A 16,232-nucleotide genomic window follows, 5' to 3' on the forward strand; every position below is an offset into this window, starting at 1 on the left:
TTTTCTACATAACTGAGCAGGCACAGCACCTGATTACCTCCAAAAAGCAATTACAGTGGAAGAGAAGCAGAATGACTCGTGTGCAAACACCATACAAAACACTTTGGTAAATATTTGCACTTGACAAAAAGAATTAATCTTCGAAACATGTCATGCTAAGCATGAAAAAATACATAACTGGTGCAATGTTTCATTATTTACTTAATGAATGACAGTTTCACACTTTCTGAAAACATTAACTGCGAGTCGTATTAAATTAAGTTGAATATTTCTCCTTCCCCAAGACAGTTATCAGCTCCAGTTACATCGGCAGTTTTTATTCCATAATAAACTATTATTAGATAGTAAACAAGTCCATGACAAGTATTATGATTCCCATTATGTACATACATCTTACATTTAGTGAGAAAATACAGGGTGGGCGGGGAGGGGGGAACCCTATACATAACTTTTAATGCTTAAAACATGATTTCCCACATTTTAAACCATTTTTCTAGTCTCCCGAAAAGTGTAAAAGCAGGGATTCACTGTAATTCATTACCAGATCTGTTTATTGGGTTATACTGTTTCTCCCCCTCCCACTCCCACACCTTTCATTTGTACTAAAATATATGTGATACGGTGATAATCTCATATTTATAAACTCTATGCTTACTCTCCACTTTCACACGTCACATTTCCCAAAAGATACACAATTCTTACTTTTCTACTATTACCTCTCTTACATGCCAATTGCAGGACAGTCTTCACCCATCAACCGTAAATATTACAGGGCCTAGCACACGACACAGACCAAGGTGTATTTCTCTACTGCAAAACAGATTACCTCAATGTAAATACCTATTGAATGTTACCAACCCTCTTCCACGCCACATTCTCTCACTCATCTCTCTTCCACACTACATTTTCTCCTTCATCCACAGTTCCGACACAGGGGAAGTGATTAACAACACTGTTATGTATCTTCAAGCAATGTTTGAATTTCACAATGTGTCAATAATAATATTATTTTTAATATAACTCAAGGCATTATAAGGCAATAAAAAACCAGATGTGTCAGATACTACTAATAGTTTCCCGATAGGTACAAGTCACAGTAACAATTCTAGCCTTTTCTTATGTGGATGTCAGCATTTTCGCACAAAGCTTTGAGAGTGTGTTAAATATTAAATTAATGCAGTATTGTGAGAAGAAACAATAAGAAAGTGATAAAGCCAATACAGACGTGAATGAAGAATGAAATGGCAACAAATAAAAAGAATTTGGTTTTGAAAAGTGTAATACATTATAATGTGATTTAATAAAAGCTATTTACATACATTTGTATTTTTTATTAACCAAACATTGAAACAAAAGGAATAGAAGTGGGTACCACCAACACACAAATGTTTTTCACCGCAGCCCAAGAATTGGTTCCAAAATAGTAAGCATATTCTGTTATAATTTTAAAAAGTTATTTTACCCACAGCTAAGCACATTCCAAAATTTTACCATCAGAGGAAACAGAAATGCAGTTATTCTTTTATGTTAAGGATGATCAACACACTTACATACAAGCAAGAAGCAGCAGCAACATTCTCAACAGGCTCCCAATAGGCAAACAGCAAATTATACCATCATTATATCTTAATTCATCTTTACACTAAAATTGCTTGCAATAAAAACATAAATGCAATCTTCTTGTGTCCAATAAAATGAAATGCAAAGCAGTACTGTCACCAAACAGCGAGTGTTTAGCAGTTCCCACCTGCTTCATTCTCTTCAGGTCTCTCAGTTTCCTCCTCCTCATCATCATCTTTTTTTGTTGTTTGTTCATTTTCTTGGTACAGTATTTCATTCTTCTTGTTTTCTTCATGAAGCTTCCGCTTTTCTTCTTTCTTCTCAAGTTTCTTCTTCTTCTTCCTTTCTCGCCTTCGAGCTGCGGCTGCCTTCTTTGATTCTTCTCTAGTTTTTTCCATGTCGAGTTCTTCCAATAAGATGCTGGCATTTTTGTTTGCTTTGGCTGCTTGTTGGTCTTTTGCTGCTCGAATGATCTTCACACAGTCTTGGCACTTTTCTAACAGCTCCTGGTGATATTAAGGTAAACAGTCAGAAAGAGTTAAGTTAAATAATTTATAGACATAGTAATAATATTTTTCAAACTTCATTAATTCGTTAAAGATAAAACGAGGTACACAACTACCATGAACAGACAAGTAGTCTGTTTCCCCGTCAAAAAAATTAACAAGTGCTTCATGTAGTTTGTTGATTCAAAATTTCTGTAAGGATTTCATGTCGGAATAAGTGCAAGAGCAGCTTCACCAATTTGAGAATTATAGGAAGAGGAACCTGGTTTCTCCAGAAAATCACCAATGGAAAGTACTTTAAAGATTAAAACTGTGTACCTACATCCATAGTCGTGTGCCTACGTCACTGCTTTTCTCATACAATGCTCTAATTACCTATTTTGTACAGAAACAGTTAACAACCTGGTTTAAAGCTTTGATACACCTTCACCTCTTTCCTAGGTATGCCATTCTCCATACTAACAATAATGGAAATGGCCAGATGGAAAAATACATATATCACTAAACTATGGAGAATTGGTGTTTGGCACAGAGAAACAATCAGAAACAGTTACAAGCTTTTGAGCTCTTACTATTTTTCTAGTAGGAGTGACACACACACACACACACACACACACACACACACACACACACACACACACAGAGTGCATGTGTTTGTGATTATGTGAATGTGTGCACTCTGTGTTTCTGTGCACCATACACTAATCCTCTATAGTTACGCAGTAGCATCGTACATACTAATATTTCTTTGAGAGATGATCGTCTGGTAAGAAAGGCCGACGAACCCGTCTTAAGTTAGCAAAGAAAGTAAGGGTTTCTAATCGAGTCCAAATCTGCCACAAGGTTTTAATCTTTGAAATATTTAGAGCATGTACTCCACTGCAGAGTAAAAGTGTCCTTCTCAACTGTCAAAAGTTTACGTTGCATTATTCTGGAACCCAAAAAATCTTAAATCACTAATAATAGACTAGCAATATAGCCCAGTTCCTAATGAGTGTGGATCCACCATTTTACTGCTAGCCTCTCAGCAAATGTTACAAGCAATTTGAGATTTACTTTAAATTTCAACTATGATAATGACCATTCCAAGAGGCAGTAAACATAAATGTGTAGTTCATAGTTTTTTAGGAAATTTCATTCAATTCTTGATGTGTGCAAAGTTTCAGATGTTTCAATGTTATGCATAAAAGAAACACCACAAAAATGATTAGCACTGAAATAATATATTTCTGCAAAATTGCCACAAGTTTTCCCAAGTGGAATTCCCTCATATTTTACTGATTTCCAAACAAGTTTTAGCATTTTTCCGTGACAAATTTTGAAGTCTCAAGATTAAGTTAAGACATCAGTTGACAATCTGAATTTTGCAGTTACATTGCAAGAAACGATAGTGCAAACAAGGGCATATCTTAAAAAAAAACTTTATCTGAGCAAAAATCTTCAGTACTAACATCAACATCTTTTGTAATGAAATGTTTTTGGATAGAGAAAGCAAACTGAATGGTAAATGAGACCGCTGATATTATTTTATTTCAATAAAACTAAACACATTTGGTGACAAAAATACACATTTCCTTGGACTTGCAGGACAGATTTAAAGTACCTGCTCTGATTTCACAAATAACCTCAGCACAGAGTAGGCCTCTTGAAAGAGGTGTATGAGGCGGGGAAGAATTGTGTAAACCAACACTGAAGGTGACCACCAATAAAATGTTGGTTCTACTATTACTATGTCTTATTACCTGCGTTGTTTTACAGGTGATGTTTCTTTCGAGAAATGTAAGAGTACATAGCCTACAAACCACCAGCAACTAACAATTTTCTTCTTCTTATCATCTATACTTCATAACGTATAAACTACTTTTGAAGTGCCAAAATGTATTAGAACAAATAAAATGTCTATAAAACATCACACTGTACAACGTACTTGTGGTGAGATGGTCGTAATTCCTGAAATCCATCACCCCCATGGCCTCTGGCCTGCTGAGTAGCATCACAGTCCTTGGTCCCCGGATAAACCACGAGAATCTGCTGCATTATGCCACACAGAAACAGACCTGGCTTGCGGGCAGATCGGTGGGACTAGATCCAACGGGCAGGGCCTGCACATGGTGGGAACCGAATGTCTTCAGATCGGAAGGCCCGATCCATTACGGATACCCGCAGCAACGACTTCCGTTTTTGGCCCATAACGGAAATCTACTCATGTGGCCAGTTATTCACGAGTCACAGACAGCATGTTGTTGAAATGAGACCATGGTGATCAATCCATGAAACAGGTAACTTCTTCAAATACTCTGAGAATCAATAATAATGAGGATAGGAAGCAACTCACTCTACAGACATTTGCTGAGCCTAGACAGGCATGTAGAAAAGAAATTACACTCACACAACTAAATTTTCAGCCACAGCCTTTAACAGAAAAAAAGAGAGTTCACAAGCATTCACACAATGACCGAGACAACTCATGCACACATGGCCACTATCTCTGGCCGCTGTGTCTACAGTCTCTGGGAATCAGATCCAAACAAACCACTCCTCACGCTTCCCTGCAACTGCTGATCTAGCGGCAAAAAGTGGTGGCAGCACTGACTGCAAGCTGAGGGGATGGTAGGAAGAGGAAAAGCAGTAGCAATGAGGGAATAGGGAAGCTGCACAAATGCTCAGCTGCACCCAGCCAGCAATGATTCTAGACACCTCAGTAAACAAACCATTTCATCTACCAAGATTTTCCCATTCCCCCCTCCCCCAATTTCCCTGATATTTACTGACATGTTTGAAATTCCCTGATTTCTGGAGCTGTGGCCACCCAGAGAGAGTACTGTTCAATTCTGGAGGATGACATTGTCCACTCAACATTTTCAATCATGTTTATGTGCCACCCAACCACTCAATGCCTTAACTAACCAGCTGGCTGTTAGCTTTTAAGACTCTTAACTTGAATTACACCCAAATCTGTTCATTATTGCATCATAGTCAATTACAAACATTACTATCACTGAGGCCAACAAATCATACCTCAGAAGGACAAAATTTGGTTAAAAGAAATATTATCAAGACAAATAATAAAAGACCCACAAGAAAATTGTTACAACTAGACAAGTGTCCTTCAGAAGTGGCGTCACAGTTCTTCGTCTGTGACATTTTTTATATCTGCTATACATCTTATTTTTGCAGATACGACTGCTGTGAACCTTCTTAGTGGCCCAAAAATGGACCAAGTTTGAACTCTATGGTAGGTAAGCCAAGACTTTTCATTTTTAATTTCGCATTCTTAGTATTGATTTGTACACTTTCACTGTCAAGCAAGTTTTTGATGGATGTCAATGTTTTGTTTAGTACTAATTCTTTACCTTTTCTGCAAAACATCTGCCACAATCGCAATCTTTCAATCCAAAATGATCTTCAGCACAACTTTCCTTGAAGATAGCACTGACCTGAAATTCTTCTTTCTTTCTTTTCCTTTTTGCAACAACATGAGATGCTATTCAACTAACTGCCTTTTCATATAGATTCAAGGAAATCAACCATCCCTCCCATGTCATTACAGGTTCTAAAGATCTGTTCTCTTTACAGTTTGTAAGCATACAACTGTGTGTTCTACCTTGTTGTTCCAGTGTCTTTATCTGCTGTATCCAGTAAGCACAAATTGTTAAATGACTGTTTTCAATGATTGTAATCACATGTGGCACGGTGATTAGTTGTTATCCAACAAATTGTAAAAAAATGTAATCACAGCACGTTGGATATTTGGTTTATCCACGCAGACACACTACTTTCAGTCAGCCTATGGCACTGGCACTACTGTTTCTGCATATTGGTTTTTGTGTTACCCACTGCAGCAGTCACAAACTCTCCAGCTTTCATGAACACCCATCATCATTTTGCAATTGGGATTTCCGACAATACAGTGCCTAATGTAAACATCAATGTGAACCATACTTTCATAATGTAAACATCAATGTCAACTGGAACTATTTTGTCTATCTGTTGAGGAACCATTACAAATAGGAGATGGAACCTACCTCTTACATAAAACTTTCAATCACACAGTACTGAAAATGAGTTGAGAACACTGATAGAATACCCTCAGAAAATGTCTACCCAAATATAAGTCATACCAGTGAAGAATCATTGTATGAACACACCATTTGGAAATTCAACATGACATTACTTAACTGCTTACTGGACATGCTTCAAATGCCATTAAATTGTCTCAAACAAAAAGTTAGGCTACCAATTATTTTATTCCACATCTACAAAATGCTCACATTATGTAATGGTGAAGTGTGAAATGAATGCTGGACTATGTAACGGAAGCAACCATATTAATTGGAAAAGAAAGAGACAGGACTGATACCAGGTTTAGCTTTATTAACCATACATTTGCTATTTAATTCAGAATTAGGAGGAAAATTATCAAAATCTGAAGACAAATGTTTAAGTAGTGTGGCATCAGTTTTCAAAGAATGGCGTATTTTAAGCACAAGCTTTTTGCAGCACTATTTACTTATAGTTAATGGGCACAAACAACAATTTTCAAAGACAATGTTCCTCTAAAGGTCAACCATATGTAGTAGCCCATTCAATAATAGCAGCAGCATCCTGTAATCAATTCATGAATAGTCTAAATAACTGAACTGCTACTGAAACTTACAGTAAGTTGTTTTTTTTTTTTGTTTTTTTTTGGGGGGGGGGGGGGGGGCAAAGAAAAGATAATTTTCAAGTGGGCCTTGGGGAGGAGAGGATCTGTTTGCAGAAATTTGAATTAAAAAAAAAAAATAAATAAATAAAATTGTTTTCCATCAGCATTTGTGAATGGTCCAAACACCCAATTTTCATTCAATACACAAAATTAAAAGAAATGTGAGGTAACTAAGTGAAGTGGGTCAACACCAGCCTTTTTTGCATCAAATCTGCTGAAACTTATAATACGGGTAGGATATACAGTCTGGTCTTATGTCTGTTCACCTGCAAGCACAGGTAGATAAATTCGGAAAGCACAAGAGGAAAAATGAGGGTTAGTGGGAAATCTGCACAAGATGCAGAAATATGATTTGTTTCACAGCAGGGTATTACAACTGAAAATCAACAAAGAAATTATACACTATACCAGAACTTCATTTGAGCTTATCTGCTATTCATTTCAGCAATTCCTTATCTGCTCTACACACTGCCTAAATGTGAAGAGTAAATGTGCCCTCAACCTGAAGGCTGGTTAACACCCTAAGTGCTTTAATGAGCATGTATCCAATCTTTGAACTGATTTACCAGCTATAAGGGGACCTGCAATTCCATGTCTATTACAAACAACTTTGAATAAGTCACGTAAATAAACCATTGTCAGAGGTGAAAGAAGCGACACACAGGGACAAGAAAAAATGGTTTTATTTTATTGCCAATACTGATGCCATTTTTCTGCCAATGTCACAGCTTTCTACTTTCTAATTTTGGTGTCATTGCCTGCCAATTTTGGTATTAATTGAAAATAAATCATTTACATTACACCCAATAAATCTAATCAATTACAGAAAAAAAAACATAGCAATCATTAATCACTGGAAGTTTTTTCAAAATACAGCATGCTCTCTTCTGAAATATCATGCAGCTGATATGTTAACACTTCACAACAGTGTGGAAACAGCTGTCTGTAGTCTGTATCTGCCATCAGCATAACATAAGACATATGACAACAACCAAAATTATCTGCTGGCATGGAAAGTGCCTTCCCAATAAATTACAAAGCAAATTATATCTCTTTTGAATATCCACATGGCTTTATTGCATCAGTCGTTCCTCTTCCAAGTATGAACCCAAACTTCTTCACACACCAGTCTCCTTGCATAATCTTGCTCCTATAACTCTTTCCCAAATTTTCATTGTGTGTGCCATCAGTTTAATACCTCTATAGTTACTGCAGTCTTGCACATCACCTTTCCCCTTAAATATTGGGATCAGTATACTAGTTCTCCACTCGTCTGGCATCTCCTCCTGTCGCCAAATGATCTTCATTAAATCCCCAAGGAGCTCAATTCCCTTTTTACCGACACACTTCCATACCTTAACAGGGATCTGGTCTGGGCCAACTGCCTTCCCATTTTTCATCTTTTCAACTGCCAGTTCGACTTCATCTCTACTTATATCCATCGTTAATCCTTCGTTTGCCCCCCCTTCCTCAATTTCTCAAAATAATTGAACCACCTTTGGATTATTTTTCCATAGTCATGCAGAATTATTCCTGTTTCATCTTTCATTTGTTTTATTGCTGTTAGATCCTTAGAAGCTTTATCTCTTGATTTGCCTATCCATATCAGTTGTCTCATATCCTGATTTTTTTCTGTAGTTGTTCGTATGACTTCCTTACTGATTCAGCTTTAGCTTTAGCCACGGCTCGTGTTCCTTCCTACTTTGCACTTTTGTATGCTTGCTCATCCTCAGCACTTCCGGACATATCTCACTTCCTCTTAGCGTCTTTCTTTCCCTTCACAACCTTCTGCACCTATTCATTCCACCACCATGCTTCCTTATCTTTCGGCACCCCTCTCCCAGATGTTAACCCAAACACTTCCTCCCCGGTCTTCCTTATAACAGCACTATTTATTTTCCACCATTGCTGCACACTCTCTGCCAGTTTTACCTTTCCCAATACTTTTTCACTAAACTCCTCTCTCAAATTTTTATCCTTTAATCTTCACCACTTAATTTTCCTCTCACATTGATTTAAGTGCCTCTATCTTTTACATGTGCCTCTATCTTTTACATACTTTCATTTCACAATCCACTACAATCAACTAATTTTGTGTTGCTATTCCTTCACCATATATGACCTTAGTATTTCGCACCTCCCCACTATTTTTCCTTCCACATAATATGTAATCAATTTGGCTTTTATTTCCGCCACTCCTGTATGTTATTAGTTTCTCTCTTTTTCTTTGGAAGTAGGTATTCGTAGTCACTAGATCAAAAGCCACCACAACTCCACTATCTTTTTTCCTTCCTCATTTCTCTCGCCATACCCCCATCCTCCCTGCCACCTCTCTTTCCCACCTTTCCTTCCGCCATGAAGACATTAATGCAATGCACTTAGTATATTGCATATTTTCATAGCAAACAAGTATAAATACAAAAATAATCATATACATCATTTTAGTTTCACAAAATCAATATGGTACCTACTCTGTTTACTTCTCTCAGTCAACCACAGCACAGGAAATGTGATACCATGCAAACGTGTTTCTGGCAGTAAAACACTTCACTGAAAATTTTTATTTCAATATTATTTTCACTTTTTGTGAATGTAATTTGTGGCGGCAGCTTCATATATATAGTGTAGCCTTAGGTCTAGGTTACTTTCAAAGCTGATAATCTGGTTGTGAGTTGGCGAAGTCAATGAATGTGATCAATAAGAAGCTGTCAATCATTAATCTTGTTGCGTGATTTAAGTTCTTCCGTCCATCACGTGTGACAACTGTGATGTTTGCATGACATCATGATTTTATACTGTGATTGACAAACACAAAATCAAGCACACACATTTTTATTTACATGTTTGCAAAATTGAAGTGCTGTATTAGAAGGTTTTCTTACTTGTAATTGCATACTACAAAAGCACACTGTGCAACTGGTGTACCACGTAGAATATCTCAAAAAAAAAGGGCACTTTTGGTAATGTTTACTGCACAAAAATTTCAGGAAATGTTACCTCAAAACTGTTACTGGAAAGGAGTTCATTAGAAGTAAGATATCAATCATTAGAGTCACAATTCATTATACATAGAATGAACTGTCATTTTAAGATAGAAAAATTCAATGGAACTCTTGACAATTTAAATGAAGACTGGAGTTTAACATTGTTCTCATTTAATTCGCAGTGACTACAAATGTAATCTTTATCATTCTATCAATGTATGTATGTATGTATGTATGTATGTATGCATGCATGCACAAAACAATGCATGAATGTTCCACATCTCCTAAACTACCACTACATAGATTTCAACCAAATTTGGTACACGCATTATGTATAACTGGAAAGAAATCCTGTGGGTCTAAAAACCATCAGCCTCCCATTAGAGGGTGGGGGCTGATGGACAGAAAGAGGGATGAAGAAGACACAGGTAATAGGAGAGAGAGAGGAGACAGACTGGAACAGGGGGGGGGGGGGGGGGGGGATGGACTAATGGAAGATTGGAATGAAACACCTAAACAATGTGCTGGGTTTCTCAGCTAGTTTCTTCATAAAATGTACCTATCAAAGGCATAATTAAGCAGACATAAAATATAATGTAATACGAGAAAAATAAATATTTCCCTTCCAACATACCTTGTCACTGACAGTTGAAATGTATCTAGTCATTTCTTGATCACTTGGGAACTGAGTTACATGATTGACCATCCATTTTACAACTTTCATGTGACCTTTCCGGAAAGCTGCCATCAGACAAGAAACCTTTTCGGGCAAAAAAGAAAGGAACTATTTTAATCAATGCAAATTCGGAATCATCACATAACAAATCCATCAGAAGACATTTGAGCTAAACTGGCACAAGTTTTTAAGGTCAGTTCACAATGTATGTGACAGAACAAAAGGTCAAAACATTGCACAAAGCGTTCCACATAAATAGTGGCATCCACACAAACTGAAAATGGAATACACGTATATGTTCAAGATTTTCACGCAGAAAGTTTTTGGCACTGACTGGGGCTGGTGGGCGTGCTGGGAGGGAATGGCATCATACGCTATTTTCATGCTTAATTACATTGCAGTAGAGATCTTTTGCACTTTGCTATCTGCTTAATCTTTTTGTTTAGTTTATTTTCATGACTTACTGAGAAGATTTCATGAGGGCTTATATATTTTTCTTGCAAGTGTTCTCTCACAAGAGGACCAATGTCCAATACGGAAAATTATTTTGGTTTTACAATATCTGGTAGAAGGAAACACCTAAATTGTGCATAAATAAGAACAAACAGATCAAACAATTTTCATTAAGAAGTCCTTTTCTTATCTTCAAAAAGGCAGCTATATTGAATGAGAGATTTTTTTTAATTATCTGGTGCTTAGAGAGAAAAACAAAACACATTGAATAGGGTAGAAATGCTCTATATATCGCTTTCTAAATTTTGGTTCACATGTGGTATTATTTTTCAGTCAAATATATGCTGATATTTTAAAATGTCTGAATGACGCTTTCCTATTATTTCACTCCCATGCAGTGTGGGAAACACACAAGATAACTTTCGTACAAATATATAATATTAATTTTGCTTTGGCCATTAACAAACTACAACATCATTGCTAGTCCCTTTAGTCCTGTTCAAATTGATTCATTCACTCAATTTCTGTAGTTCTGTATACACCATCTTTCTGTTAGATGGGCAGTATCTAATAACCTCACTTTCTGTGTTCAATACTAAGCTACCCGAAATGATAATGTTTATGATCAGTGTAGTGTGACCACACTGACATTTGGCAGTGACAGTAAATCTCATATTGTTGAGTACCAGTGTGAATCTGCCTTTATTTTAGCATCCAAAAGCAATTAAAGGTCAAAATAATGTGGCAACAACTAAATTGTTAGAAGTCTAAATAAAGATATAACCGTTCACAGAATAAAAAAAGAACTTACTTTCCTGTTATCCTGAGAATCAATGTCTGCACCAGCATTGTATAACAGCTCAACGACATTTAAGTGTCCACCGTTTGCTGCTAACCAGAGTGGTGAGTTGCCCTTCTTGTTCTTCACTTCAACCTGAGCACCTCTGTTGTAAGATAAAATAAATAAATAAATGAATAAATAAATAAACACCACAAAATTATTTACTAATGATTAAGGACCACTATGGTGTGTGGTGGGAAAATGTGAAGCTGTCATCAGAGAATGGTTTGAACACCACAGTGCTTGATTAGGCATGCTCCTATCGGAGTTGGTAATGCCTCTGCCTTCACCTGGCCTCTGAAATGACTGACCCAACCAACTAGGGGAACACACAGTTCAACAGGGACAAACCAGGGTGCTAATCAGCATTTTCCACATTAAAAAACAATGACAAAGGTGAAGTAAAATGTAATTGACACACACAAATCCTTGGATAGGCCAGTTGTCGAAACACAGACTACTGTATTCACAGTCTGCCTCACAACTACTGGTTCACAGTACACACCCGTACTGGTGCTGTAAAGTACACATGAATGAATGCAATAAGAGTGGAATGTCACATGATCAGAACAGAACAGAAAACAATTCTTCCCCTGTATTTTTACAATTTTATTACACTTGAGGACTGCTAACCAACGTCTCTTGATTCTGCTGAACTCCTGGCTGTCCAGCGATTCTCAAAAACAAAATTATCTTACTTTTGTATTTTCTCAAGGTCATATTGCGTTTAATACCTGAACTACTTTAATTAATTTTATGAACAAATCTATAAATATTGTTGATAAAGGACAACATAAGAGATATCAAAATTGAGTACTAGCAGAACATGGTCACATTTTCACTATGCCTCCACTGTGTTGCTGGTCTTTATTGCATTATACACGCTCACTTTTTAGACGGTTTGGGACATGGTCTTTCTAATAAAAAGGGTTTAAAAGACTTTGTAGAAAATGTTTTTCTGTGAAAGTGAGATACAGACACCTGCTTCGGCATTTTTTAAAAAATTATCAACTTTGCCCTACATGGAAAGCAGGAGGAGGATGATAATTTACATTCTAAGACTGTATATTGGTAAGGTATTTCATTGGAAGTTCCAGGTTTATCACGAACTTACTTCCAGAGATAAAAAAAGCTTAACTTTTTTCCCAGGCTGCCATTTTTTCAAAAAACTTTGCTTCAAATATTCTTAGGTCATTTCTGTCAAGTTGCCAGTTTCTCACTTTCAAAGAATGAAACAACAGCAAAATTGTAATGAATATACTCATTTAAGACATAATAGTTGTATGCTGAAATGGCTGTTCTTATTTAGGGTTTTGAATTATCACAAAAATCTATACACAGCTTCTGTTGTCTTCGATACGGTGTGTTATGCATCTTAATGATGTTATGCTGGAGTTTCTCAGCAGGCAAATAACATTCTCCTTTGTGTTGGAAAGAAGAGGTAGAGGGGATAAGGATGCTCTATCACCAGCAGCAAGCAGTTGACCTGAAGCAAACTGAGGGTTAATGGTGAGTGTGGTGCTTCGTCTAGCCAAGATTAACACATGCAAATGCCTTTGCCCAAAAGCAAATCGGATCCATACCTTTCCCACTATTTTTTTTCCCCTGATTTTTCCAGAATAAAAAAAGTTCCCTGATATTTCTCTGTTTCCAGGGTACTGGATGGCGTAAACTCTTATCCCAAAATATGAAACAATGATGCAGGATATAAGGAACTGATTCAGAAGAAAATATCTTTTCATATGATACTTTGGGTTTTTCGAACAGAGGAAGCTATACCCGGGCCGCTGAAACATTGCACTTGACGTTTGCGTATGAAGTTGGCAGCGTAACAGAGTAACAAGTGAAGAACGATAGGCGCTAGGCGTTCAGCGTAGGGCGCCAGCCAATCACAGCGCAGTGAGCACTGCTGTTACTCACGTGCTGTGACGTCAAAGTTCCCGCGTTGCCGGCTTTGTTTGGTGAATGTGTATACAACGTGAATTGTATGTTGTTTATCGCGTGTTTTCGTTGTACTGTGTGCTATATCGTTGTGACTTTTGTTACGTTGTGAGCGTACATACTTGGAAAATGCCACCGAAAAGACTTCGTTCACCTAGTGACAATCCTTTGCGTCGAGGGGTGCCGCTAAACAGCCAGGCACTGGAGTTGCTACGCAGAACTCGTGAGTTTTACGAGCAGGAGAAAAACTACGTAAGCATTCATGGACAGCCATCAATTCCTGCCGACAAAGTGGTGGAACGTACGTCGAAAACTCTTGGTATTAGTGCAAGAACCGTAGTAAGTAAGGGAGTATTACTACAAAACTTGGAAGATACTGAAGTGAGCCGTAATGATTCCGAGCTGTCTGGATCAAATAATACATTTTTATCAACCCCGGGAAAGAAGAAAAAGCGGCCTAGTCCTATCACAGATTCAGATTCTTTCCAGACTGATGCAATTCGTAGGCATGTTTATGCTTACTACAGCAGAAAAGAGTATCCGACTGTAGCTAAGTTATTAATCTCTTTAAAAGAAAGTGAACTCTTCAGGGGTGGTAAAACATCACCAAAAATTCTGCTAAAAAATATGGGTTTCCGTTACAAAACGCTAGACGGACGCAAAGTACTGTTAGAGAGGGCACATATTGTTACCGCTCGTAGCATTTTCTTGCACAAAATTGTGGGCAGAGACATTCATTCCATAATTTGGCTAGACGAAACGTGGGTTAATGCCGGGGAAGCTGTCAGTAAATGTTGGACGGATAACACACCCAGCAGTAGCGGCCATCAGCCGACGGGAAGAGGAGCTAGATTAACTGTGGTCCATGCAGGCTCCTCCAGTGGTTTTGTTCCTGACGCACTTTTAGTTTTTAGATCAAAAAAGACTGGTGATTACCATGAAGATATGGATCACACACGATTTGTTGAGTGGGTCAGGAACCTTTTAAAACAATTTCCTATCCCTACAACAATTGTAATGGACAATGCTCCATATCATTCGGTGATACAGAACAAAGCCCCAACCACAAATGATCGGAAAGAATTTATGGTGCAATGGTTACAGGCTCGAAATATTACAGCGGATATATGACAAAGGTTCTCTTATATTCTCTTGTTAAAGAAAATAAGCCTACGACACCTACATATGTAGTAGACGAAATTGCCAAGGAGCACGGTCATACTGTAATAAGGCTGCCACCATATCACTGCCATTTCAACCCTATTGAGTTAATATGGAGTGATGTAAAAATGTATGTAAGGAACAACAACAAGTCCTTTACAATAACAGAGGTGGAAAAGCTGTTGCGTGAAGCTCTTGTGACTGTGGATGCAGCCTCATGGAGAAAAAAAGTAGAGCACGTCGAGAAGCTTATACGAGCAGCACAGACAATAGAAGGCATTATCAGTGGCCATGAACAATTAATGATTTGTCTTGCTGATGACGACGATGAAGACGGTTTTGGCGATGAATCGGACAACAGTGACGATGGCGAGCTGGATGGAATTGCGCCATTATCGCTGTAAATTGGCGAGTGAAAAATTACTAATATTGGTTATTTATTGCAATCTCGGTTATTATTTATTTTGTGAACTACGTACATTATTGATTTTAAAGTACCAGTCGGCAGATGCTTGTTTTTTGTATTTCTTTGCTCCGTTATCGAAAGGGTGCACATCGTTGTGCTTTTATATGCATTATTATACGGTTGTTTACTTCCTGTCATTGTAGTACAACTAAAAACGAATTTTTATATACACTGTAATTGCTCAATCGCTTGCATTTACGAGACGGGACGGGAAACTGTATCGTCTGCTGTGTGTATAGAGGCTGCTGTTGCAACATCGCTATTACAGTATAGCCAACCTAACTACACAAAAAGCGAACTGTCAAGTGCAATGTTTCGCCGGCGGGGGTATAGGGTAAAATATAAGGAAAGCAAGAAAGCAGCACAGCACAGACCATAGTAAGGGCGGAGAAGAAGAAGTGGATGGAAAAATGGACAAGAATGTTAGAAGAGGACAGTGAAGGGAACAAAAAAGTACTTTACACCATGGTAAGAAATAAGAGGAACGACAGAAGCGAGTGCCTGAGGATCATGGATAATAATGGAAGAGTTGTGGAGGAAATGCATGAGCTCAAAAAGATTTGGAAGGAGTACTTTGAAGATCTGTTGAATGCCACCAAGCGGGTAACTAACAGCGATGGAGAGCCTAAGGCAGCAGACGATTATATTAGTGGGGAAATTGATGATCTAACTTGGATGAAAGGGGGCAAGGCACCAGGTTGGGACGAAGTAACAGTGGATATGATACGAGCAGCAGGAGTAGTAGGAACCCAGTGGCTATATAGAGTGCTGAGGGTGGTGTGGAAGGAGAACAGAATTCCTGAGGATTGGAAGAAAGGAATTATAGTCCCGATCTTCAAGAAAGGGGATAAAAGGAGATGTGAGAACTACAGAGGAATCACCCTGCTATGCCACTGTGGAAAAATCTATGAAAAGATCCTGGAGAAGAGAATAAGAAGC

At 37.8% G+C, this 16,232-nt stretch overlaps 1 protein-coding gene across 1 annotated transcript in view; it reads right to left on the reverse strand.

The window, feature by feature from the left end:
* Positions 1–16,232, reverse strand: part of LOC126253159 (ankyrin repeat and KH domain-containing protein 1) — a 241,908-nt gene that overhangs the window by 61,568 nt on the left and 164,108 nt on the right. The window contains exons 29-31 of the mRNA XM_049954320.1: positions 11,696–11,828; positions 10,390–10,515; positions 1,748–2,066 (exon numbers count right to left, since the gene is read on the reverse strand). Coding sequence (XP_049810277.1) covers positions 1,748–2,066; positions 10,390–10,515; positions 11,696–11,828 — 578 coding nt within the window. The remainder of the gene's footprint in view (positions 1–1,747; positions 2,067–10,389; positions 10,516–11,695; positions 11,829–16,232) is intronic.

Source organism: Schistocerca nitens, chromosome 1 (genome assembly GCF_023898315.1).
Source record: "Schistocerca nitens isolate TAMUIC-IGC-003100 chromosome 1, iqSchNite1.1, whole genome shotgun sequence".
Lineage (NCBI taxonomy): Eukaryota > Metazoa > Arthropoda > Insecta > Orthoptera > Acrididae > Schistocerca > Schistocerca nitens.